This window comes from Pararge aegeria, chromosome 17 (genome assembly GCF_905163445.1).
Source record: "Pararge aegeria chromosome 17, ilParAegt1.1, whole genome shotgun sequence".
NCBI lineage: Eukaryota > Metazoa > Arthropoda > Insecta > Lepidoptera > Nymphalidae > Pararge > Pararge aegeria.
In genome coordinates this window covers 493,140-521,130 of record NC_053196.1, presented here as the reverse complement: position 1 = coordinate 521,130, position 27,991 = coordinate 493,140, and the positions used below count along the sequence as shown (strand labels likewise).

Here is a 27,991-nt window from a genome sequence, read left to right as displayed (position 1 = left end):
AACTATCAGAAGTAAAGGAAATTATGTTTGAAATCTTAAATCATTTATTCTAGTCTAGTCTTCTAATACTAGTTGATACCCGCGACTTCGTGCGCGTGGACTTAAGTTCCCGCGGGAGCTCTCTTATTTCCCGGGATAAAAAGTAGCCAGATGGCAGTATGTACTATTCCAGCCTACAATCTATCTCTATAACAAATTTCAGCCAAATGGGTTCAATCGCTGCGACTTGATTGAGTTACAAACATACAAACTTTCGCCTTTATAATATTCTAGCTTCTGCCCGCGACTTCGTCGACGTGGACTTTAGAATTGGGGCTAAAAATAAATGAAAAATGTGAAAGTAATAAAAAATGGATTACAACTTACACCCGTGATATCGCTTGTTCTGTAATAGAGAAAAATAGCTGCAGTTTTGCGTTTCAGCTATTACGTAATTATTATGTTAGAGTCACAAAATGTATATTTTTGTTTGACTCACACAATTTCAATTAATATGACGCCCTCCCCGGCGCAACGGAGCGCTATGAATGTAAGCAGGAGGTCCCGGGTTTGATTCCCGGCAGGGGCAGTTTGGGAATTTATCATTTCTGATTTTTTTCTGCTCTAATCTGTCTGGTTTTGGGCGTGGCTAGCTACCAGCCTACCGACCACGACGTGCCGCTAACCGATTAAGTGTTCCGGTGCGATGTCGCGTAGAAACCGATTAGGGCTATGACCAGTGGCGTGCACAGTGTTTTCTACCAGGGTAGACATAATTTAGAAACTAGGGTTAACTTGTAGTGAAATATAAAAAAATATATACTCCTCTACACGACATCATTATTTTATATTACCACTGGACCTATTTGAGAGATCGTTATAGAAAGTACATGTCCTTTTCCATCGCATAGGTGACATGCATACCAAAGCTGCGTATTTCAAAGCTGTCTGCCCGTGGCTTAGCTCGTAGTCAATTTTCAATTTTCAAACTTAAGGAATCGGGATAAAAAGTAGCCTTTGTTCTTTCCCCTTCAAATGTTACATGCATGCCAAATTCCATTCAATCCGTTCCGCCGCGTTTGCGTGACTGAGTAACAAACATCCACACTTTCACTTTTATAATATTAGTATGATTAGTAGGATCCCTTACATCTAATAAAGTTGTAGACTTTTAGTATTTAAGGTTTTTGCAAAAAGATAAGCGACATTAGAAATAAGCAATAGAACGTCAAAATGCAATTTTTGGAATTTTTGTCTGTTTGTCTGCATGTCCGTTTGTTTGTGCGCGGATCAAGCAAAAATTACGGAAAGGATTTGAATGCAATTTGATAATTTAGCTGATACTTTGCATTAAAATATAAATATGCGGTCTCCACATTACCAAATTACACACAAAGATCCTGCATAAAGAAGAGTTCCATCGCTAAAGAAGTGTTCACAATGTTTACCATATTTACAACTTCCAATGGTCGGACGTATTAGTTTAATTTTGCCAAAATTTCGTGAAGATCTGGTCAATATTATTGTTGGTAGAGGATATCTCCTCAGCGGACAGCAGCGTACCCCTCACTTAAGAATTAAAGAAACATTATAAGAAAACTACTAGCGAAAGATAAAAATAATGTACTACACGATTAACTTATGATAGTTGTCAAGCGCAAGTCTATCAAATATAAAAAAAACGAAATACAATAAATTAATATTCAGTATTTGAGTCAACTAAGAATACGATGCTGTCTCTTAATATAACGGTTACTATTCGTTGCAAGCAAGCGATTCGTTGCACCAGTTATCATAGCTTATCCAGAACCAGCAGAACAATCTCAAACTTTTTGTCGGTGCTTATGCTAGTCATCTCTCAAATGATCTGTTCATTAATGAAGTCGCCGATAATTTGTTAATAAAACGCAAAATATAAAATAATGCTTGTTTGAATCTGTGTCAGCGCGCCATTTATTTCCCACCGTGACCGTGAGTGGAGCTCTTGTGTTTATCGTTTCTTTCCCGGTAAATACAGTGTTTTGTGTAATAACTAGGTTAGTTTATGTTCTTCATAAAGCAACAAGAAAGCTATTTTATCAATTGGATTTGTGAATTTCGTTGTATTTTTATCGCTATAAAGGTCAAATACCGGCACCACGTTTTAGCCATTTTCATGCGATTTCGGTGCAAGTTGACGCATTCTTTACGATTTTTATACATTTCATTGTAGACTTATACTTCTATAAATAGCACTATGATAAAGATAAATTATTTAGGAAGCCAATGCCGTTTACAGAATCATGAAAGGTGGGTTGGATATTTTTTTATACGCATTTCCCCAAAATGTGTCGTAAATGTAAAAATTTAAAAAAAAAAGAACGGCTTCCAAATATGAACCTTTTGAAACTGACATTTAGATTTTTTCGTGGATTGACAGGTTAATTATTGAATTAATGATGACATTTTCTATTCTATCGTTTAGATTTTATGTTTGTCTTTTCTTGGTAGGTCTTAGGAGTTTATGGGGAAATAATTCTGGGCGCTGGCAGCATTGGGTGTCAATTGTCATTGTAATAACCACAGACTATAGTTAATATTATAGGGAAAGTATTAAGTAATAACAAATGTCAATAACATTTGTTTTGCCCGTACGTTTGCGATTGCTGAGGAATTTTTGTTATAAAAGTTACATTAACTGGAAATATGACCACTCAATCGCTTTAATTAATTAAATAAGAAATCTATTTTTGCTGAATTTATAGCTGTTTGCTGAATTGTATAGAGAACCCTCGGTATGATAAATTCATTCGGAAGCTATAGGTCGAATCGTGCTTAGCATCTAGTGTGGGCCGTGAAGGGTGTATCGTGTGATGATTTAATCTAGAGTTCTGGAGGTGCAATGGAAGGGAATATCGGTGATGCGGAGCAAGACCCAGGCTTGTAAGTAGTTGGCGAATCCAATACAAGTGTAAATTAAATAGTAAAGGCTTATACACATACAATCACAAATTCTTCGTTAATTCTTCTGCTCCAAACAAATAAATCCAAATACTCTAATTGTTAATAAATGTTTAGTTTCCTCAGCAATTGCCATAGATGATATCAAATATATTGAACAGCTACAACTACAGGTGAGCTGGTGCAACTCACTGTATGTGAGATTTGATAATTGTAATAAGAACTCAATACGAATTAATTTTTATAAAGCAGTGATGGGCTGGTGGTTAAGGCTTAAGGCTTTGGGGGCTAAGTTTGATCCCCGGCACACACCTCTTGTAAGTGTGCATGTTTAAATGCTGGTAGAATCACTACAAACACACAGACTTGACGTTTCAAAAGTGCTTATATTAGGCCTACTTGAAATAAATGAATTTTGAATTTGAATTTGAATTTGAATAAATTATTATGAATTAAACTGCTGCATGACTAAGGCTAAAAATCTGCACTTGACCACCTTGGTTGGACTACAGCTTAAACTTGTTTTACAATGCTCTATGTACAATGAAGACAATATCAGTTTCAGAATAAAAATCAGGTTCTGATTGTAGTATTGAAAGATGGATAGTGGTTGAACTCTTTCAACTGTATTCTCAAACATAACTTTAAGGTCTCACAGTGCATTTGAACAAACTGGTTGCAAAAAACATCCTAAACAACAGATGGTGGTCAAACAATCCTATTAAAATGAACAGACAGATAAAGTAGCCGGATAGCTACTTCACACTACACATAGTTGTAGTGTGACCAATCAATACAAATTTCAGAATGGAAAATATAAAGGATAGTTTATTGAGTTTTTTTTTTTGTTAATTGGCAGTAATTTAAATGTCAATTTGATTTAAACACTTTTTTTTCAATTAAATTTGTTTAAAATATTGCAATTGCAATAGTGTACCTGAATTTTTTAATTATATCCTTGATAGAACATACCAATAAAGAAAAATCAACACAAGAAAAGTGACTTTGACTTCGAAAACTTTAGTACATTTCAACAAAGCAGTAAGTACAAATGTCTTTGACATAATTGACACTAAACATCTGTTAGCCAAGTGAAGTCACATCACTACAATAACTAATAACATCACCCAATTCAATGCTTTGTGTGGCACATCGAAGATCCTTTTGGGTATTGTTTATGAAATTAAATACCAATACAATAAGTACAACTTATCATAGCATTTTTAGGAGACCTGAGGAAGTAATGTTTGTGAATATGAGTGTAAGTTGACTAACATGCCTGCAGAATTGTGGCTCATTAGAATCATTAGAAGCAAATGACCAATAATGACATTGCCTTAATATTTTTGTTACACTTTATTCAGCAAAACAACTAAGAATCTTTGTCTGGAGCCATAATGAGCTTTCCACTTAACTTTTGTCTTTAGTATCATTACAAAAGCTACAAAGATGTATGGTATATTCAGTGTAGTGTAGGTACTATGAATTTAAAAACGTTGTTAACATGTTAACATTTTTACCAGAACTGTTGGTAATCCTGAAGACCTTGGGTAACAAATTTTTCGCTTACAGGATTGGTGGTGAGCACAGCGCAGCCGAAGGCGATGGAGACAGGGCTAGATACAGGTATAATCTAAATATATAAAATTTAGTATTATTTAATTTATTTCATTTATATATTTATTTGTTAGGTTCACCAACAGATTATACACTGAAACAAGCTTAGGAACTACAAAATTGAGAAACATAAAGTTGTAGTATAAACCCAATTACTGGCAAACCAGCATGCGTATCTGAAAAAAAACACACAAGTGCGGGTTCGCAAGTTTACAATAATATTATTGTTGTAACGAAGGAAACACTGTATGATGAAGCTGAAAACAGAAAAAAAAACATAACTTCAATTAAAACAAAACAGAAATGTACGAGGCAATTATCTACTAGCTGTACTAATATATTGTTGCAGAATTTTTTTGTATTGCTTAAGAGAACTTGAGTCGATGTCGGCACGAGTAGCTTGGAATAGCTTGTTGTGCTCTCGGCAGATCCTAGCCAGGATACTGTGAGCGCCTAAATTAGTTCTATACAACTTGCCAACGAATGGTTTGAAGTTACCGAGGCGCGCATACTTACTACTTTTAATTTTGGTCAAAATATTTGGACAGTTGATTTTATTATTTAAAATTTTGTATAGAAATACTTGATCGGATACCCAACGACGACTTTCTAATGAAGTTAATTTAAAAAAGTTTAATCTTTGGCTGTATGAGGTTAAAACTAATTGTTTTTGACGTGACAACGTCTTATAATTCGACGGAGCCGGCTGCACGCACGAAAAAACATGACGTATGCGGCGTTACCTAGCTCCGAGGCGTTCCATTAAAGGCGAACGAGCGACAAAGAGGCACAGTCGGCCTCCGCGGTCGACATCTGTCTCTCTCCTACTTGAGTGAGCGATGCGTCCGCGTGGACAGCTTCTATACAATAATACATTTACATGTTTTCGGCAAGGATGAAGTGCAGTGAAAAGTGAATGTGGTGTCAATTGTTTATAGCAACGATAATATCTATCAAACAAATAAAATTAAAATTTTCTTTTGAAAAATGCAACCATTCCATCAGTATTTTCTTACGACGTTGTCACGTTCAACTATCGTCAGTAAGCCAACTTTACAGACAACCAATTTTTTTTGATGTACTGACAACAAGCATTTTTTAATATTAAGAGGCAATTTATTTTTAGCAGACCAGTCTGATATGCTATTTAAGTCATTTTGAAGAGAATAAGAGTCTAGAGGTGTTTTTATAGCTTTAAAAATTTTCAAATCATCAGCAAACAAGGTTAAATTGGAAGATTTAATGTTATCACATACATCGCTAATATACACTAAAAACAACAAAGGGCCAAGGTGGGACCCTTGTGGGACACCAGATGGAACCCTGAACGGATCTGATTCGTAGCCACAAACTACAACCTTCTGCTGCCTGCACGACAAATAAGATGAGAGCCAAGAGAGCAAAGTTCCCTGAATACCAGCATCATATAATTTGGATATTAAGATCATATGGTAGACCCGATCGAATGCCTTACTTACGTCCATATAAATAGCATCGACTTGATATCCCTTATCAATGTTGTCTATTATTTGAGTCGTGTATTAAGTCAAATTTGATACTGTTGACATTTTATTTCGAAAACCATGTTGTTGAGCAATAAGAATGGACTGCAAATGAAACGAATGAAACGAACATATTAAAGATTCGAAGACTTTGCTTACATGAGATAACAGGGAAATTGGTCTATAATTAAGTATATCATCCGCTTGCCCGCTTTTAGGAATTGGTACAACATTAGCAAATTTCCATTTATCTGGAAATATCCCAGTGGCAAGAGAGCGATTAAAAATAAGGTAAAGTGGATAAGCCAGAGTTGCGGCGCAATTTTTATTGAAGATGGCTGGTAATTCATCAGGACCTGCTCCTTTATTCTTATCCAATTTCTTCAAGGCTTTTTCTACTGACTTGAGATATAACATATTAGATATCTACTGACTTGAGATAAAGATATTAGGTATTAGATTTATTATTAAAAGCGAAAGGTCACCGACTGACTGACGGAATCTCCATAAAATCTCAGGAATCACAACCTACAAGCTTGAAATTTGAAAAGAAGGTTCCTTTTAGGTTGTAAGTGTCAGCTAAATAATAATAATAATATGTATACTACGACAATACTCTAACACTAACTAGTCCCAAAGTAAGCGTAGCTTGTTTTATGGTTACTAAGATGACTGATGAATATTTTTATGAATAATATACATATTCAAAAAAATTCAAAATTCAAAATTCATTTATTTCAAGTAGGCCTAATATAAGCGTCTTATAACTTTTGAAACGTCAAGTCTGTCTGTGTGTAGTGACTCTACCACCGGTTCGGAAGGCAGATTCTACCGAGAAGAAGCCGGCAAGAAACTCAGCAGTTGCTCTTTTCCAACATTAACAATTAACATTTTACATTTTAAAATTCATTTTTCTATCTTGTGAGAGATGAAAGCGGAGCCGGATGCTTCCAAGCAACCTTGTCGTTAAGAAATTCATCAATTGTATAATAACCTCGCTGTAATAAATGTGTTTTAACACATTCTTTAAACTTATGCATTGGTAGGTCCAAAATTACCTTAGGAATCATATTATAAAAGCGTATACTCAGTCCCACAAATGACTTCTGCACCTTTCGCAGACGATATGCAGATGTCACTAATTTATGTCCATTTCTTGTAAGTCGACTGTTTATATCCACTTTTTGTTTATAGAGACTAATATGTTGTCTTACAAATACTATATTGTTATAAATATATTGTGAGGCTACCGTAAGGATACTTATTTCTTTAAATTTTTCACGGAGGGATTCACGTGATTTAAGTTTATATATTGACCGTACAGCTCTTTTCTGCAATATGAATATAGTTTCAATATCAGCAGCTTTGCCCCATAATAAGATCCCGTAAGACATCACACTATGAAAGTACGCAAAGTAAACAAGTCTTGCTGTTTCTACGTCAGTAATCTGTCTAATTTTTCTGACGGCGTAGGCAGCCGAGCTTAGTTTACCTGCTAGTGTATCTATATGGGTACCTCACTGAAGCTTACAATCTAAGGTCATGCCCAGAAAAACTGTGGAATCTTCCATTTTTAGTGATTCTCCATTTATTATTATATTTTTATTAACTTTCTTTACATTTGGTAAAATAAATTGCACACACTTAGTCTTTTTTGCATTTAAAAGTAAATTATTGACAGTAAACCAGTGCGACACATGCGACATAGCACGGCTTACATCGTCAGAGTTATCTCTACCTCTATGAGTTTTAAAAATTAGAGATGTATCATCTGCAAACAGTCCAATGTCACAGGTTTCACTGACATGGTGTGGCAGATCATTTATATACACCAAAATAGGAAGGGACCCAAAATTGAACCCTGTAGGACACCCATTGACGTAGCCGACCCCTGCGACTTAATGTCTTTTATGCCAACCCTTTGGGTTCTGTCACTGAGATAAGAGGCAACCAAATTTAGTGCAACGTTTTTGATACCGTAGTGGGCTAGTTTTAGAAGCAAGGTTTTATGATCAACACAATCGAATGCCTTGGATAGATCACAAAAAACACCAATGGCATTCTGCTAACGTTCCCAGGCATCGTACACATGTTTTAAAAGTTTAGTAGTTCATAAATACTTATAATAGGTATGCATATAGGTACCCAGAGGCCAGCACTGAAAAACGTTCATGTTCATCACACAAACATTTCCCAGTTATGGGAATCGAATCCATGGTTGCGTTTTATTTATAATTGCTTTTACAAAGTTTTCTGTTTCATTATAGATTAGGCTAAGTAGGTATTTAAATGTGGTACTTTGATATCGTCGTAGTATATTTATATTTATTTTATAATAATGATAATGTCTATATTCATAGAAGATAATTCAGAAATGCAACGAATATGTAATAAACTATTAGTATTTATAGATTACAATTAAGCATTGGACTCGCTTAAACGTGAAAAAATTAAGGGATCCATGCTAAGTATATTCGTATAATTAAGAACATATATGCAAGTTAAAGACCTGAAAATCTAAGATTCGCTGATGGCCTAGTACTAATATGTGAAGACCTTAAAGGAAATGATTAAACAACTAATATATGAACGCGGAAAGGTTGTATAAGTAAATCAACGCGAATGACAAATTAAATTAAAGCTTCTATTATACCTTACAGTGTTACTAAATTGGAATATGTAAATAAAACTTATTGTTTAAGGTTGAATAAGTTATTTTTTAAGTAATGCGATAGATGGCGCTGTTTTGGTCTTATTTAATATTGTATCGCGCTATGAAGATTCTTTACTAATAATTAGAATAGGCCTCCTTGAATGTTATTATGGTTGAGAATTACAGTGAACAAAATCTTGCTCAGAGTTTTATTTTATCACTCGGGTTTGGTGTGGGTGCGTTCATTGGTTCTTCGAGCCGGAAATAGGCTGGCTGAGGAGTGGTGAAATAGACCGCGTCGACACAGAGACGGATTGTCACTGAGGGCGCTAGGGTGCTGCAGCATCAGGTTTAAGCTGTACTAGTCAGTACGGCCATAGCGTCAGCAGGTCCAGAAGTGAAGCGGCAGCGGATCTATGAGCGGAGCGGAAGCGGATCTACGAGAGGAGCGGTAGCGTACGCACGAGCTGTGAGTGCAGTGTTAGTGCGGTATCAGGACAACTGTGAGTACTTTAAAAAATCATACGACAGCTAGAGACTTAGATTGAATTGAAGTGACAGACTCTGTTAAAGTTAAAGTAATTGCCAGGACTTAGAAAATATAAACAAAAAGTGAATATACGGGGAACCTATGCCCAATTTACTTAGAATTTCTGAAACACTTAGAAAAATTTAATGAAAATGGATCTTTTAGAAATTCAAGTAGAAATAAAGTCTCAAATTGACAAACTAAGAATAAATTTCAAAAAATGTGCAAAGGATAGATTAACTCGTCAATACATTGAGACAAGATTACAAGCATTAGAAACAAAATATAAAGAATTCACCAAAAATCATGTGGAATTGATTAAGAAAAGAAGCTCTTTGAGTACCGACTACTTTAGCGAAGACGTTTTTGGGTCTGTTGAGGAGTTTTATTTAGAATTCAAGACTGAGTTGAAAGAAAGGTTGGATAGTTCTGTAATGAAACAACAAAGAGATACATCTTTAAACGTCACTGGAAATTTCAATAGTGCAGTCAAATTGCCCAAAATAACGATACCAGCATTCTCCGGATTGTACACTGAGTGGTTGAGTTTTCGCGATCTCTTCAAATCACTTATACATGGCAATGAGGCACTTGATAATGTCCAAAAGCTTCACTATTTAAAGGGACACCTAACTGGCGAAGCGGAACAACTCGTACGTCACATACCCATCACAAACGACACGTACATTCAATGTTGGACTCTTTTGGAAAGCCGATACAACAACAAACAATATTTAGCTAATTCCATACTCAAGCGATTCTTTTCGCATAAAAATGTTACGTCTGAATCCAGTACTTCGATTAAACTGTTATTAGATGGTACTAATGATATGTTAAATGGTTTGTCAAATTTAGAGATTGATACTAGTTCATGGGACATTATTGTGATTTACATCGTTAGTCAAAAACTGGATTCAGAAAGTCGCAAGCTATGAGAAATTAGAGTTAGCGAGTGTTCCAATAAGCTGCCTACGATTAATAATTTTTGGAACATCGGTTCCGCTCACTTGAATTTTTGGATACTAAAGCGACTAAGCAAACTATTGCACGCAGTTATGTTTGTCAAGATTCTGTTAAAGTCACTGAATCTTGTAAATATTGTGATGAATTTCACAAGATTTACAATTGCAAGAAGTTTAGTCAACTAAGTGTTGACGCGCGTCGTGAGTTTGTCCGGTCCAACTCATTGTGCTTCAACTGTTTGTCTAATTTCCATTCCGCTTTTTCTTGTCGACTGTCCGCTAGGTGCCGCCTGTGTCACAAAAAACACCACTCTCTACTGCACCCACTAAACCCCAATCCACAATCATCTGATCAAGGAACTCAATCCGATGATCAAGTGGTGGATAGTATGGCTGCTACACTAAGCACATCTCCACAGAGTGAGGCGACTAACGTAGTCTCATGTTTTTCAAACATTCGAGGTCAAGCTTTGTTGGCCACAGCTATGATAAAGGCTGAGTCTAAGGCTGGTTCTACTCTAGTTTTAAGAGCCTTGTTGGATCAAGGCTCTCAGGCTTCATTTATCACGGAGTCTGCTGTCCAGTTATTAGGCCTTAAGAAAATGCCAATCAAAGTAGACATATCCAGGCTAGGTGATGAGGGCAGTATGCCCTGTAAGTCAATGGTATCGATAAAGATTCAATCACGCCTAGATTCCTCGTTTGTCATCGAAATCCAAGCGTATGTATTAAAGAAACTTACATCATTTTTACCTGAGAAAAACATTGTCAAATTAATTTCAACACTTCCTGCGCTTGAGTTGGCTGATCCATTTTTTGGTACACCCAATAAAATTGATATGGTATTAAGTGTAGGAGTATACTCCAAGATACTATTAGAAGGTTTAATCAAAGGTCCGCCCGGGACTCCTATTGCTCAAAAGACGCGGCTAGGCTGGATTTTATCAGGTGACATTTACGACCCAAATAGTAGTAATTCTGAATTGTATAACAATGTTATTGTTAGTATGCATGTTCAATCATGTGAGAACGATATTCTGAAAAAATTTTGGGAAATAGAAGAGTGTAAATCAGTTAGCAAAAAATTGCTTACAGAAGAAGAAGAAAAATGCGAAAAGTTGTTTTCTGAAACCACGAAAAGAGACAACTCCGGACGATATATCATCAAATTACCTTTTCGACAGAATGATCCACCCTGCAAATACGGTGATTCCAGGCATATCGCACGTAAAAGATATTTTTTGTTAGAAAAAAAACTGTTAAGAAACCCAGATCTTAAAGTACAATATGCTGCCGTAATAAAGGAATACTTCGATTTAAATCATATGGAGGTAGTTCCACGTGCAGAAAGAGATAAACCAAATGTCGTGTATTTGCCTCACCATGCAGTCATACGAAATGACAAAAGCACGACAAAGGTACGTCCAGTTTTCGACGCTTCTTGTCAAGGGATTAATGGCGTGTCGCTTAACAATGATTTAATGATTGGACCCACGCTACAACCAGAGTTACGACAAATCATTATGCGTTGGCGTTGCCATCCGATATGTTTGATCGCCGATATCATTAAAATGTACAGACAGGTCAAAGTTTTTGAAGAACATGTTGATTTTCAGCGTCTTTACTGGCGTGACAGCCCAGACTCTGATCTACAACATTTCAGGTTATTGCGTGTTACTTTTGGCACATCAGCAGCACCTTACCTTGCTGTAAGATGCCTACAGCAACTTGCATATGATGAAGGAAATGATTTTCCATATGCTTCAAACCGCGTCCTTTCTGATTTTTACGTTGATGATCTTATCACCGGTTGTGAAACAGAGGAGGAAGGACGGCAAATTTATAAGGAAATGAATGAATTGCTCAGTCGGGGTGGGTTTCAACTTCAAAAATGGTCTACTAATAGCACAGACTTGATGAAAGAAATAGAAACTGACAATGAAGGCAAAGATAAGTTAGAGATAAAAGTAGACCTGGAATAGAGAAAGGGATGAATTCCAATATACAGTCCAACTGCCTCCATTGACAACACCTGTCACAAAGCGAAGAGTAATTTCAGATATTGCCCGGCTTTACGATCCTCTTGGATGGATTTCACCTGTAATAATAACAGCCAAGGTGTTTATACAAAAACTCTGGCTGTCCGGCATCGGTTGGGACCATGAGTTGCCAAATTTGTTATTACAGGAATGGATCGAATATCGTGCAAATGTCAAAAATCTCATAGAGTTTAGAATTCCCAGATGGATCCAAACGGACAGTAAAGCCATCCTTCGTGAGCTTCAAGGATTTTGTGATGCGTCTAATGCTGCATATGCAGCTGTCATTTATTTAAGAGTCATTGATAGCCAAATGAATGTGCACGTTCACCTCATCACTTCCAAGACTAAGGTATCTCCAATAAAACAGGTTTCAATACCTCGTTTAGAACTTTGTGGCGCGGTTCTTTTAGCGAAACTTCTTAATGAAGTTTCGAATTCAATGGAAATATCAAAGGAAAATGTCCATGCTTGGACAGATTCTTCAGTTGTCTTGGCATGGTTGAGAAGTCATCCCAGTAAATGGAAGACATTTGTCGGTAATCGTATTTCGGAAATACTTACCATTATGGAAAGCAGCCAGTGGTCTCACGTGGTCTCGAAAGATAATCCTGCAGACTATGCTTCCAGGGGCATAAGTGCCGAAGACTGCTGCAAAAGTAAACTGTGGAAACATATTTCCACCACTTATGGTCTTATTACAATTTATGGTCTTATTTTCTAACCACTTTGGTCCATAGACCAAAGTGGTTAGAAAATAAGACCATAAATTACAGCAAAGGAACAATGGAACAAACAAATTTAGAAGAGAAAACAAAAACCGTTATTTGTAATGTGACTGCAGAAAATAGAGACGAGACTATAATTTCTAGATTCTCATCTTTGAGAAAACTAGTAAGAGTAATAGCATATTGTAGAAGATTCATACTCTATAAAAAATCAAATAATAAAGAAAAATGGCTTACCTTTACCGAAATCAACAACGCTCTGCATACCTGTATAAAGATGTGTCAACATGAACATTTTAATAATGAAATAGAAAGTTTAAAGGAAGAGGGCAGGGTTAAAAGAAAAAGTATTCTACTCTGCTTGAATCCTTACTTAGATGCTGGTGAAGTCCTGCGAGTTGGTGGTCGGTTGCAAATGGCTAGAATCCACGATAAGATGAAGCATCCTGTAATAATACCACATAAGTCTCATTTTACTAACCTGTTGGTGGCTGATGCACACGAACGCACACTACACGGTGGACCACAATCAATGCTCAATTATTTAGGAACTAAATATTGGGTTATTAATGCTAGAGGACTTGTTAGACAGCATTTCCGAAAGTGTGTGACTTGCGTTCGCTATTCTGCTCAAGCAAATCAACAACTGATGGGTCAATTACCAACGGCCAGGGTTACGGCAAGTCGCCCCTTTTGTCAAAGTGGGGTTGACTATGCCGGGCCAATCGCAGTCAGGCCCCATAAGGGTCGAGGGTATCATGCCACAAAGGGCTATATTTGTTTATTCATATGTATGGCTACTCGAGCTGTACATTTGGAAATGGTCAGTGATATGACATCGCAGGCCTTCATAGCTGCTTTCAAGCGCTTCACCGGAAGGAGAGGTCATTGTCTTGATTTGTGGAGCGATAATGGTACTACATTCGTCGGGGCCAATAAAGAGTTAAAATCCTTATTTGCTAAAGGGAGGGCAGGATTTCCTGCTGACATTATGGACTGGTTAGCTACTAATGGCACTAACTGGCACTTTATTCCGCCACATTCTCCGAACTTTGGAGGGTTGTGGGAGGCAGGAATAAAGTCTACCAAGACACATCTGAATCGAGTAATAAGCAATCACACACTTACGTTTGAAGAAATGGTTACAGTTCTTACTCAAATTGAGGCCTGTCTGAACTCTCGGCCCATTGGTCACGTTAGCAGTAATTCGGAGGATCCTTACCCATTAACTCCCGGTCATTTTTTGATTGGGGAACCAGTTATTTTAGTGCCAGAAAATAATTATGAAGGTTCCAATATAACAACTTTACAAAGATGGCATCTCGCGCAGAAATTGGTTCAAGACTTTTGGCGAAGATGGTCAGCCGAATATTTGACAAAATTTTATCATAGACACAAGTGGTCATATCAAACAGCGGAACCAAGGGTAGGCGACGTGGTGTTGGTGAAAGAGGATAATCTTCCACCAGCGCGATGGCTATACGGCATCATCACCCAAAAGCACACTGGTCCGGACGGTCTCACTAGAGTTGTTTCACTAAAATGTAAGAAAACCATTATAAAACGATCAACATCGAAACTAATTATTTTACCTGTTAGGACCTTCTGATTTTATTAAGTTTTTTATTTGATGTTTAAGTTTAGAGTTTAAGTTTAGTTATTTTTATCTAGGTTAAATTGTTATAAAATTGTTTTAAAAGTTTAAGCCATGCAGCATGTTTACATATTTTATTAGTTACAGCACGTAACGCACGTTCCACGTTTGTTTTTTTTTTTTGTTAATTACCTCTTGTGTTACGGTGGGCGGTGAGATTGCTTTATTGTTAATATTTTATATATATATAGATTACATACATAGATTATGTGAAAACATAACATTACTTCAAAATTACAGTCCACGTTACAACAATTTTTTTAATTTTGTATGTGATGCAGTCTTATACTAATTATGGACATTCTGTCCATGGTGGGCGGTATGTTTAAGGTTGAATAAGTTATTTTTTAAGTAATGCGATAGATGGCGCTGTTTTGGTCTTATTTAATATTGTATCGCGCTATGAAGATTCTTTACTAATAATTAGAATAGGCCTCCTTGAATGTTATTATGGTTGAGAATTACAGTGAACAAAATCTTGCTCAGAGTTTTATTTTATCACTCGGGTTTGGTGTGGGTGCGTTCACTTATTATTACCAAAACAGTTTTTATTTTTGTATAACTAAGTATAAATAAGTAAGATGAAATGTAATGTATAGGCTCGTTTGTGACTGGGTGTGTTGCAGTTCGCTGGCGCGCTGCGCGTCGCAGTCGTCGCTGGACGAGTCGTCGCAGCGGCGCGAGGCGGCCGCCGGCGCGGGCGCGCAGCACGCGGCGCAGCTGCTGGAGGCGCTGGCGCGGCTGCGGCGCGACGAGCTGCTGTGCGACGTGCGCCTGCAGGTGAGTGCCCGCCCGGCGCGAGGCGCGAGGCGCGAGGCGCGAGGCGGCCGCCGGCGCGGGCGCGCAGCACGCGGCGCAGCTGCTGGAGGCGCTGGCGCGGCTGCGGCGCGACGAGCTGCTGTGCGACGTGCGCCTGCAGGTGAGTGCCCGCCCGGCGCGAGGCGCGAGGCGCGAGGCGCGAGGCGCGAGGCGCGAGGCGCGAGGCGCGAGGCGGCCGCCGGCGCGGGCGCGCAGCACGCGGCGCAGCTGCTGGAGGCGCTGGCGCGGCTGCGGCGCGACGAGCTGCTGTGCGACGTGCGCCTGCAGGTGAGTGCCCGCCCGGCGCGAGGCGCGAGGCGCGAGGCGCGAGGCGCGAGGCGGCCGCCGGCGCGGGCGCGCAGCACGCGGCGCAGCTGCTGGAGGCGCTGGCGCGGCTGCGGCGCGACGAGCTGCTGTGCGACGTGCGCCTGCAGGTGAGTGCCCGCCCGGCGCGAGGCGCGAGGCGCGAGGCGCGAGGCGCGAGGCGCGAGGCGGCCGCCGGCGCGGGCGCGCAGCACGCGGCGCAGCTGCTGGAGGCGCTGTCGCGGCTGCGGCGCGACGAGCTGCTGTGCGACGTGCGCCTGCAGGTGAGTGCCCGCCCGGCGCAAGGCGCGAGGCGCGAGGCGCGAGGCGGCCGCCGGCGCGGGCGCGCAGCACGCGGCGCAGCTGCTGGAGGCGCTGTCGCGGCTGCGGCGCGACGAGCTGCTGTGCGACGTGCGCCTGCAGGTGAGTGCCCGCCCGGCGCGAGGCGCGAGGCGCGAGGCGCGAGGCGCGAGGCGGCCGCCGGCGCGGGCGCGCAGCACGCGGCGCAGCTGCTGGAGGCGCTGGCGCGGCTGCGGCGCGACGAGCTGCTGTGCGACGTGCGCCTGCAGGTGAGTGCCCGCCCGGCGCGAGGCGCGAGGCGCGAGGCGCGAGGCGCGAGGCGGCCGCCGGCGCGGGCGCGCAGCACGCGGCGCAGCTGCTGGAGGCGCTGGCGCGGCTGCGGCGCGACGAGCTGCTGTGCGACGTGCGCCTGCAGGTGAGTGCCCGCCCGGCGCGAGGCGCGAGGCGCGAGGCGCGAGGCGCGAGGCGCGAGGCGGCCGCCGGCGCGGGCGCGCAGCACGCGGCGCAGCTGCTGGAGGCGCTGTCGCGGCTGCGGCGCGACGAGCTGCTGTGCGACGTGCGCCTGCAGGTGAGTGCCCGCCCGGCGCAAGGCGCGAGGCGCGAGGCGCGAGGCGCGAGGCGGCCGCCGGCGCGGGCGCGCAGCACGCGGCGCAGCTGCTGGAGGCGCTGTCGCGGCTGCGGCGCGACGAGCTGCTGTGCGACGTGCGCCTGCAGGTGAGTGCCCGCCCGGCGCAAGGCGCGAGGCGCGAGGCGCGAGGCGGCCGCCGGCGCGGGCGCGCAGCACGCGGCGCAGCTGCTGGAGGCGCTGGCGCGGCTGCGGCGCGACGAGCTGCTGTGCGACGTGCGCCTGCAGGTGAGTGCCCGCCCGGCGCGAGGCGCGAGGCGCGAGGCGCGAGGCGCGAGGCGCGAGGCGGCCGCCGGCGCGGGCGCGCAGCACGCGGCGCAGCTGCTGGAGGCGCTGGCGCGGCTGCGGCGCGACGAGCTGCTGTGCGACGTGCGCCTGCAGGTGAGTGCCCGCCCGGCGCGAGGCGCGAGGCGCGAGGCGCGAGGCGCGAGGCGGCCGCCGGCGCGGGCGCGCAGCACGCGGCGCAGCTGCTGGAGGCGCTGGCGCGGCTGCGGCGCGACGAGCTGCTGTGCGACGTGCGCCTGCAGGTGAGTGCCCGCCCGGCGCGAGGCGCGAGGCGCGAGGCGCGAGGCGCGAGGCGGCCGCCGGCGCGGGCGCGCAGCACGCGGCGCAGCTGCTGGAGGCGCTGGCGCGGCTGCGGCGCGACGAGCTGCTGTGCGACGTGCGCCTGCAGGTGAGTGCCCGCCCGGCGCGAGGCGCGAGGCGCGAGGCGCGAGGCGCGAGGCGGCCGCCGGCGCGGGCGCGCAGCACGCGGCGCAGCTGCTGGAGGCGCTGGCGCGGCTGCGGCGCGACGAGCTGCTGTGCGACGTGCGCCTGCAGGTGAGTGCCCGCCCGGCGCGAGGCGCGAGGCGCGAGGCGCGAGGCGCGAGGCGCGAGGCGGCCGCCGGCGCGGGCGCGCAGCACGCGGCGCAGCTGCTGGAGGCGCTGTCGCGGCTGCGGCGCGACGAGCTGCTGTGCGACGTGCGCCTGCAGGTGAGTGCCCGCCCGGCGCAAGGCGCGAGGCGCGAGGCGCGAGGCGCGAGGCGGCCGCCGGCGCGGGCGCGCAGCACGCGGCGCAGCTGCTGGAGGCGCTGTCGCGGCTGCGGCGCGACGAGCTGCTGTGCGACGTGCGCCTGCAGGTGAGTGCCCGCCCGGCGCAAGGCGCGAGGCGCGAGGCGCGAGGCGGCCGCCGGCGCGGGCGCGCAGCACGCGGCGCAGCTGCTGGAGGCGCTGTCGCGGCTGCGGCGCGACGAGCTGCTGTGCGACGTGCGCCTGCAGGTGAGTGCCCGCCCGGCGCAAGGCGCGAGGCGCGAGGCGCGAGGCGCGAGGCGGCCGCCGGCGCGGGCGCGCAGCACGCGGCGCAGCTGCTGGAGGCGCTGTCGCGGCTGCGGCGCGACGAGCTGCTGTGCGACGTGCGCCTGCAGGTGAGTGCCCGCCCGGCGCAAGGCGCGAGGCGCGAGGCGCGAGGCGCGAGGCGGCCGCCGGCGCGGGCGCGCAGCACGCGGCGCAGCTGCTGGAGGCGCTGTCGCGGCTGCGGCGCGACGAGCTGCTGTGCGACGTGCGCCTGCAGGTGAGTGCCCGCCCGGCGCAAGGCGCGAGGCGCGAGGCGCGAGGCGGCCGCCGGCGCGGGCGCGCAGCACGCGGCGCAGCTGCTGGAGGCGCTGTCGCGGCTGCGGCGCGACGAGCTGCTGTGCGACGTGCAATAGATCTCAAAAAACCCCCATGGCGTTCTGTGAATAATCCCAGGCTTTATAAACATGCTTTATAAGTTAAGCGCCTGCATCCATTGTGCTACGACCTTTAGTAAACCCTTACTGCTTAGGGTGTAGTAAGTTATTACATTGAAGTGATATAAAATTTGATTTAATATAATTTTTTCAAATATCTTACTAAGAGCTGGTAAGATTGAGATAGGTCTGCAATTGTTTATAGCATTTTGATTACCAGATTTAAATAGAGGAATGAGTTTACTATGTTTCATTAGGTTTGGAAAAGTATTAGATATTAACATTACCGACATACCCCATAGATAACCTGTTTTCTTTAACAAATTGAAGTTTCTAATGATATCCGGTGCATCTATATGTTTAAAATGAAACAAAACTTTGCACTCATTAATGTTGTCTCTTAATAAATTCTGAGCTGTAGTTGGCTAGGAATTTAGTAAATCTGTTAAATGTCCCAGATGAATCTGGGAAAACAATTTTCCAAGTCGTTTGTATTTTGTTTTCAGATTTCACCATCGGATTTTAAATGTATATATCGTAGCATGTCTACAACATTTTTTAATATTTTGGAGTAACTTTTTACTTATTCAAGGAAAGTTGGAGCTCGTACAACCCTGCTTTTGTAAATGCCAATATATCCAACCACTAAACCGATTTTTTTTTTATGTAAATCTATGTATTTAATATTAAATATTTTATTAAATACATTTCTATTACATTGAAGAGCGTACAGTAAATACTGTCGAGATGACAGATTTCAAAAACGAGAGCAGGAATTTTGGCTGATATTTCACCTTTAAATCACGTCTTATTTAGTATATTATTTAATATCTTATTTAGTAACATATGCAACACCAACCCTTTAAAAAAGTTGTGTACTGTGACAACTATGAATTGCTTTCTATTTCAATTATGGTGATTCTCTGTCACGACTAAATAGCAAAAAAAAACTTATTTTCTAAAACATGTTTAGTTCGGTGCTTAATAAAATGTATTGCCTTTATATGGTAGCAAGAAAAGTATCTAGTTATTCTTTACAATTTATTATTAAATCAAGTCTATATTAATCGGTTCGAAAATGCTCACAGTCTGTAATTAGTCTGTTCAACGTCGACCCTGCAGGCGATGTCGGGCGCCTGCGCGGCGGCGCCCGTGGCCGCGCACCGCGCCGTGCTGGCCGCCAGCTCGCCGTACTTCCGCGCCATGTTCACGCAGTTCGACGAGCGCACGCAGCCCACCATCACCATCCAGGTGCCCGCCGTAGTGTTTTCCACACACGAACACACACGAACACACACGAACACACACGAGTACATGCGGAAGAATCAATAGTTCAATGCACAATAGCCTCATAATTATTGATTTACGAACTATTCATTTTTTGTTGCGCTAACAAATGTGCTTTGAGTTTTATCTTTACGAAGCCCAACCGTTTACCGCGCTGTACTCACCGCGTATATTTGTCGCAGGACGTGGAGCCTCAAGCCCTGGAAGCTATCATAGACTACGTGTACGACCCGGACTCGCTCGTCATCACGGAAGATAATGTGCAGGTTGGTTATTGCTGGTTCGGGACGGTCTTATTTGTGCTGGCGCTGACGTCGGTAGCAAAAGCAACAAATGTGGAACTAAATAGATGGCATCTTAATGCCAAACCAAATAAACACTAATCACATATCGCGCAGTATGATTTTTGACCCAAAAAGCGTAAATTCAAATTCTATTTGGCACATATAATAACGAAATAGAGAGTAGAACTCCTTTTGTCAATTTTGTTCAATAAATAATATAGATTGATAGAATTAGGCACTTTTCTCACTATCTAGTCACAAAAATAGTTAGTCCACACTATCAGCTTAATCGGTCTGCTGTCATTGGCGTTGACACATGTAAAATATGACATCGTAGTGAGTTGATGGCGGTAAATAAATTCGTCAACTTAAAACTAAAGCTACGAGGGTTCCAAACGCGGTTAGCCGGTTGTTTTTCTTTTTTATATCACCATCTCACATTGTCATTTAAAACTATTTAAGAAGCAACCAAGATTTGATGTTTTATTGTAAAATTGTATACAATTTCCTTTAAATGAAATATTCATTTTATGTAGTCTAGTATATTACAGTGCAAGTTTATTTTTGTTTCTAATGTTCAAATTATTGCACACATTAATTATTACATTTTCTCTTAAATTTAGATGTATTTTTGTGAACAAAATTAAATTTTCAAATATGTATTGCCTAAAGACTGTAATTATCTTAACACCTTTAGATTTATCTCTACATATATATGTATATATCTTATATACTACATAGGCAGCAGAACAAAGCCTGTTCGATAAATTATTTACATGAGGTCCCATTGAAGTGTAGCATCGAACGTTTTTCCTAGAAAAACTGCCGTATCTACCAGATTCAATTCCTCATTATTAGTACTTTATTGGTTTTTACATGTTTAACATTTGGTAATGTGAATTTTATGCACTTGGTTTTTTTGCCTTTCAGAATTTATTTAAGTAAATTATTGGTTTCAAACCACTACTACTTTAGCGAGAGCTAGTTGCTTACATCGTCAAAATCTAATTCGCCTCGATTAATTTGAAACATTAGTGATGTATCGTCAGCAAACAACACTATCCCGTGATTGTCCTTGGCGACGTAAAGAAGTTCACTAATATAAATTAGAAATAGAAAAGGTCCTAATATAGACCCCTGTAGAACACCAATTTTCACAGCCGACACATTTGACCGCTTTCTAAAGATAATAGTAAAACTACGCCCAAGTTGATACCACACGTCTCTCGAATGAACCGTTCCTACGGGACGCTCGGAATGCTCACACTCAGTCCGCTGCCGGCAGAGCGTGCTGGCGGGCGCGTCGCTGCTGCAGCTGCTGGGCGCGCGCGCCGCGTGCTGCTCGTTCCTGGCCGCCGCGCTGGCGCCCGACAACGCGCTGGGCATCCGCGCCTTCGCCGACCTGCACGCGTGCGCCGAGCTGGCCGACAGCGCCGCGCGCTTCGTGGACCGCCACTTCGTCGAGGTGACCATGAAGTCGCCGCTTGTGGTGGACGCCCTAAATATACAACGTGTAACCGAATTACGAAATAATGTTGAAGGGTGCATAAGTATATCTCATAAGTAATCACCGTGTAAAAATATTAAATCAAAATAAGTTATAGTAATTGTATCAGTTTTGTATTACTAAAATTTAATGTTAGTCATTATTACTAAGCCAATTAATTATATTATCTAAAACGTTATGATGTCATTTTTGTTTGTCGTCATATTATTACATTTTAATAATAAAGTCGTATCGTCCTTTGTAATGTCATTAATATAAATGAGAAAAAGTAAAGGCCCTATATACTACCCTGAGGTACTCCCCGCTTACTGTATTTTAATTGTGATCTATATTGTCCCTTGGTATGATTTTCTATTTAAGCGAGTTCAATGCATATTTTCCTTTCACTTAAGTTAGACTTTATCCACTGATAATGCCTTCCCTCTGACACTATATTTTTCTAATTTTTCCAACAATATTTTATAATTCACAATATCAAAAGCTTTAGTCATATCTTAAAAAAATAGCGGTAATAGGTACTTTGTTATTAAGGCTACCACTAATTATTTTATTTAAAAACAAGGCCTCTGTTGTAGTCCAATTGTTTCGAAATCCAAACTGTTCTTTAACGAGTAGATTTTTGGCGTCAAAAAATTATTGAGACGTTAAAGCATAGCTTCACAATTGAGACTTTTTTGGTTTAATTTTACTTTAAGGTTGCTAACACCCCTAGTTCAAATGATCGATAATTTAATTATATCTGCAAGTGGACCGCATAAGTGAATTCCGCTCGTTTTTATTATGTCAGTTCTTATCTCATTGTAACTTGCGTGTTAACTAATGAAAACCCTACTTATAAAGTCACATGAATTCACATTACTTTTGCATGTAATCTTAGGACTGCATCTGATTTATTTCAGTAAAAACTATCGTTGTGGTTAAATCAAAAACTATTAGGTTTACGGTTTAAAAAAAAGTCTTAGAGACTAATCGAGACATAATCTTATAATAAAACTGTAACTGGAAGATTTCTGTACATTTAGTATGTTTTGAAAATTTTGATCAGGGGATGCTTTATAATCGACACTGATTCCAAAACATATTTTTATTTAATTTTTGTCTGTATGTCTGTCTGTCTGTTTGTATTCCGAGTCATCATATAGGATACTTTTTATCCCGATAAACAATAAGTTTCCTCCGGGAAACGGGATGAAAATATTTTTTTATCAATTTTACTTCATAGCTCCGTTAAATTTGAACCGATTTGAATAATTCTTTGAAAGTGTATACTAACAAGCATGTATTGTATAATTTAAATGAAGATCTGATAAAAATTGTCGGAGATAAAGGACATAACTCTTTACAGATACAAGCAAGTCGCAAGGATTTGGTATAACGATCGAATGCATGCGTACCATCCTACTGATATTATAAATGCGAAAGTTTGTGAGGATATGGATGGATAGATATAAGTATGGATGGATGGTTCAAGTGTATATTATAAATGCGAAAGTTTGTGAGGATATGGATGGATGGATGTAAGTATGGATCGATGGGTCAAGTGTATATTTTACTGTTTTCTGTAAATTGGCTGAAATATAACGATGTTTTCTAAAGATGCCATACCGACTTAGAGTGTTACTGGCGAACGCCGCGAAAATGATCAATCATTTAAAAAAAAATGATTGATGATACAACATGTACTAATTGTTTAAAATAATCGTGATTATCTACAAAAGAATCCGCGAGGCTAACTGTTATGGTTAAGTCACAATAACTCCTTTTTTTATAATTTTTCTTTCAAAACACGGGTACAATCGTAAGATGTTGACATTCCTATCATGACATTAATCATTTTAAATAGTTTTATAAATATTAATTTGTATTATATATAGGCAAGAATTGGAGATCGTGGTTCAATAAAACTTCCACTATTGTTATCACTCATCACTATTTTACTATCAATCAACAATCAAAATTAATCAAAAATAAACAAACAAGTAAATTAATTAGGGATGTCGTCACTTGAGTGTCCGTAGACCGAATGTGTCTCCACTGTACAACTCTGCTTATAAATACTCGCGTAGCGGTGGGGTTCGGCAATTCGAAATTCGATTATTAAACTCAAAACTTACTTTTCTGGTATCATCCCATGTGTGGCAGGATCACTAATTCAAATAGGTGGTCAGAAGTCGAGAATGATTTCCGCTTCGTTCGCAGGTGCTGGAGACGGAGGAGTTCCTGGCGCTGGACGCCGAGACGCTGGGCTCGTTGCTCGACAGCGACCGCATCACGGTAAACTATATTTTTAGTAAAATTCCTATCTAAATTACGTCTAATACTACTTGTGATTCGTTTTGGTTTGTTTTTGTGTAGTGCGACATTTTTGTGCCTAAGTGGCCTAGTATAAGTAATGAAGTTTTATGTTCAGCGAGATCAAATGCTTTGGATAGATCGCAAAAAACACCAGTGGTATTCTGCGAACTTTCCCAGGCATAATAAATTTGTTTTATAAGTTTAGCACCCGCATCCGTTGTGCTACGGACCTTTGATAAAGCCACATTGATCTGAAGGAAGAAGGTTATTAATATTAAAATGGTTCAAGAGTTGATTAAGTATAATTTCCCCAAAGATCTTACTTAGTGCTGCTAAGACTGTAATAGCAGGGCTATTTATTTAGGTCCAGTCAGGTAATGTTTCATTAAATTTGAAAAATACCCATATCAAAATATTCGTTAAAAATTATGGATAAATAAGGGCCAATTGTGTCTATGATGCTAGACATATTCCATAATTACCCGTTTATTTCAGTATTCAAATAAAAATAATAAATTTGTAAAATTTTTATTTTGAGCAGTTAAAGTACAGTACAGTAGTAAATGCAATAATTCAGGTCAATTACTAACTACAATCTGGCGTACAGGTAACGTAGCTGATAATTTTGTTAAAACGTAAGCTTGAATATTGGGACGTCATGAAGTATGAATTGACTGTATTTCAATATTTGACTTCCAAACTAAGTTGATGTCCCCCCAGGCCCGAAACTACACCTTCAACTGGTCTCTTTCTGAGCCCTAATAGTTGAACTGCAAACTCAGAAATGAATGAGGCCTGAGAACCTTGGTCCAGCAATGCCCCAAATATGTAATTGGATTTAGAACAATTGACTTTAACTAAAGTTGTGGCTAGCATTGACATGACGAGTTGAAATATTATAATTGTTAGGAAAATGTGTAGCAATTTTTCTTGTATCATTGTTTTGTTCTTTCGGGGTACTATTCTCTGCCACAAGGTCAAGCTTGCTACTTGAATCGGCAGCCCTATTACTAGACGACCTTGTGATCCCTTCTCGTCTCGATGTCCTTTGCCGTGCGGATCAGATAGGAAGAAGCGAAACGCTTCGGACGTGTCGACGGTATTTCAACCGTGCCGGAGTCCGGTCGGTTCGCTGGAAGCCAGTTCTAGCGGAGCGGCCGGGTCGGCCCTCGCCGACGCCGCCGTGCGCAGGTGCCCGACGAGGAGGTGCTGCTGGACGCCGTGCTGCGCTGGATGCAGCACGAGCCCGCCACGCGGCGCGCGCGGCTGGGCGCGCTGCTGGAGCACGTGCGCCTGCCGCTGCTGCCGCGCGACGCGCTGGTGGCGCGCGCCGCCGCCGAGCCGCTGGCCAGCGCCGAGCTGCGCGTCAAGGACCTGCTCATCGAGGCGCTGTCCTTCCACCTGCTGCGCGCCGAGCCCCGCGCCGCGCGCGCCGCCGCCTGCGCGCGCGCGCGCCCGCGCCGCCCGCCGCGCGCGCGCGCGCTGCTCGTGGTGGGCGGCCAGGCGCCCAAGGCCATCCGCGACGTGGAGGCCTTCCAGCTGGACTGCGGCCGCTGGCGCGCCGCCGCCGAGCTGCCGTCGCGCCGCTGCCGCGCCGGCCTGGCCGCCGTGGGCGCGCGCCTCTACGCCGTGGGCGGCTTCAACGGCACGCTGCGCGTGCGCAGCGTCGACGTGTACGACGTGGCCTCCGACTCGTGGGCGCCCGGCCCGCCGCTGGGCGCGCGCCGCTCCACGCTGGGCGTGGCCGTCATCGGCAGCGTCATCTACGCCGTGGGCGGCTTCGACGGCGCGGCCGGCCTGAGCTCGGCCGAGGCGCTGGACGTGCGCGAGGGCGTGTGGCGCGGCGTGGCGGGCATGAGCTCGCGCCGCTCGTCCGTGGGCGTGGGCGTGCTGGACGGCAAGCTGTACGCCGTGGGCGGCTACGACGGCGCGGCGCGGCAGTGCCTGGCGTCCGTGGAGCGCTACGACCCCGCGGCCGACGCGTGGGAGCCCGTGGGCGACATGGCGGCGCGGCGCTCGGGCGCGGGCGTGGGCGCGGCGGGCGGCGCGCTGTACGCCGTGGGCGGCCACGACGGGCCGGCCGTGCGCCGCTCGGTGGAGCGCTACCGGCCCGGCGAGGGCTGGCGCGCCGCCGCCCCCATGGCGCACGCGCGCCGCAACGCGGGCGTGGCGGCGCACCACGGCCGCCTGTACGTGGTGGGCGGCGACGACGGCGCCGCCAACCTGGCCAGCGTGGAGGTGTTCGACCCGGCCGCCGACCAGTGGAGCCTGCTGGGCGCCGCCATGGCCGTGCCGCGCTCGTACGCCGGCGTGGCCGTGGTGGAGCGCGCCTGACCCGAGCCGGCGCGGCCCGCGCGCGCCGCGTCGCCCGCGCCCGTGGCCGCCTACGCCGGCGCGCCCGGCGGCGAGCCCGGCGGCGAGCCCGGCGGCGCGGCGGCGTCGGGCGCGCGGCGCGGCGCCCACTGGTGCCGGCGCGTGCCGCCGTGCCGGCGCCACGGCCGCGGCTCGCAGACGCTGGAGTTCAACGAGCGCGCGCGCCGGCCGCCCGCGCCGCCCGACTCGCAGGTCAGCACGGTCAGTCATTTCAAGTAGACCTAATATAAGCACTTTTGAAACGTCACGTCTATCTGTTTGTAGTCACTCTACCACCGGTTCGGAAGGCAAATTCTACCGAGAAGAAGTTGCTCTTTTCCAACATCAACAATTTACATTTTACACTTTAACAGATGCTTCTAAGTAATTCGTCATTAAGAAATTCATCAATTGTATAGTAACCTTCGCTGTAATAAATGTGTTTTAAAATATTCTTTAAACTTATTCATTGCTAGGTCCAAAATTACCTTAGGAATCATATTATAAAAGCGATCAGACGATATGCAGATGTCACTGATTTATGACCGTTTCTTGTAAGTCGACTGTTTATATCCACTTTTTGTTTATAAAGACTAATATGTTGTCTTACAAATACTACATTATTATAAATATATTGTGAAGCTACAGTAAGTATACCTATTTCTTTAAACTTCTCACGGAGGGATTCGCGATTCACATTTGGTAAGACACAATATGTGTTAATTGAGTTTTCAACAAACTGTTCTATTTCTAGTGAAGCTCTGTATATTTTGATGTTCAATGTTCATATTACAGAGCTTGCCCATTGTATCACTGACCAGTTTAAATAGCTATTTCAATTAATTATTATACTAGAACAAGTACTAAGGTCAATAATAGAAATATTGGTGGTACTTGAAGTACAATGTGTAGAGGTGTCAAATGTCAATAAACTTACTTAGTATCATTTAAGTTGTTTGCTAGTGAAGATGCCAAGTGCTGCGTACTTTTATTTATTTATTTATTTATTAGGTTCACCAACAGATTATACACTGAAACAAGCTTAGGAACTACAAAATTGAGAAACATAAAGTTGTAGTGTAAACCCAAACCGTACTGGCAAACCGGCATGCGTATCTGAAAAAAAAAACAAACACACAAGTGCGGGTTCGCAAGTTTACAATAATATTATTGTTGTAACGAAGGAAACACTGTAAGATGAAGTTAAAAACAGGAAACAAAAACATAACTTAAATTAAAACAAAACAGAAATGTACGAGGCAATTATCTACTAGCTGTACTAATATATTGTTGCAGAATTGTTTTGTATTGCTGAAGAGAACATGAGTGGATGTCGGCACGAGTAGCTTGGAATAGCTTGTTGTGCTCTCGGCAAATCCTAGCCAGAATACTGTGAGCGCCCAAATTAGTTCTATACAACTTGCCAACGAACGGTTTGAAGTTACCGAGGCGCGCATTTTTACGCGGAACAGTAAATTTAATTTTGGTCAAAATATTTGGACAGTTGATTTTATTATTTAAAATTTTGTTGAGAAATACTTTATCGGATACCCAACGACGACTTTCTAATGAAGTTAATTTAAAGAAGTTTAATCTTTCGCTATATGAGGTTAAAACTAATTGTTTTTTTTGATGAACTGACAACAAGAAAAGAAAACGTTTTTGGATTCTTTCAATCCTTAGAATAGGATCCTTATATAGTGGATTCCAAATGCTGGAGCAATACTCTAAGAGACCCCGAATTAATGCAAAGTAGACGGTTTTGAGAGCCAGACAAGAATTGAATGTTTTACAATTTCGCCAAACAAACCCCAGTAATTTGTAGCATTTACTGATTAATTGATCTATGTGTGTATTGAATGACAATTTTTTATCCAAAATAACACCTAGGTCTCTAACAGTATACACCTCGTCAAGCAACAGATTATTAA

General features: G+C 43.4%; 1 protein-coding gene across 1 annotated transcript; it reads left to right on the top strand.

The window, feature by feature from the left end:
- Window positions 1-2,592: 2,592 nt before the first annotated feature.
- Window positions 2,593-26,042, top strand: LOC120631039 (kelch-like protein 3). Its single transcript, XM_039900435.1, has 8 exons — window positions 2,593-2,901; window positions 4,492-4,545; window positions 15,230-15,383; window positions 19,458-19,586; window positions 19,805-19,888; window positions 21,192-21,371; window positions 23,613-23,687; window positions 24,900-26,042. The coding sequence occupies exons 1-8, from the start codon at window positions 2,861-2,863 to the stop codon at window positions 26,040-26,042; spliced, it is 1,860 nt and encodes a 619-aa protein (XP_039756369.1). The 5' UTR covers window positions 2,593-2,860.
- Window positions 26,043-27,991: the final 1,949 nt, after the last annotated feature.

Coding starts and splice junctions, on each gene's coding strand:
- LOC120631039 (XM_039900435.1), top strand. CDS start 2,861: ATGGAAGGGAATATCGGTGATGCGGAGCAAGACCCAGGCTT. Junction 4,546..15,229: donor GGAGACAGGGCTAGATACAG/GTATAATCTAAA, acceptor GGTGTGTTGCAG/TTCGCTGGCGCGCTGCGCGT. Junction 21,372..23,612: donor TGGACCGCCACTTCGTCGAG/GTGACCATGAAG, acceptor CTTCGTTCGCAG/GTGCTGGAGACGGAGGAGTT.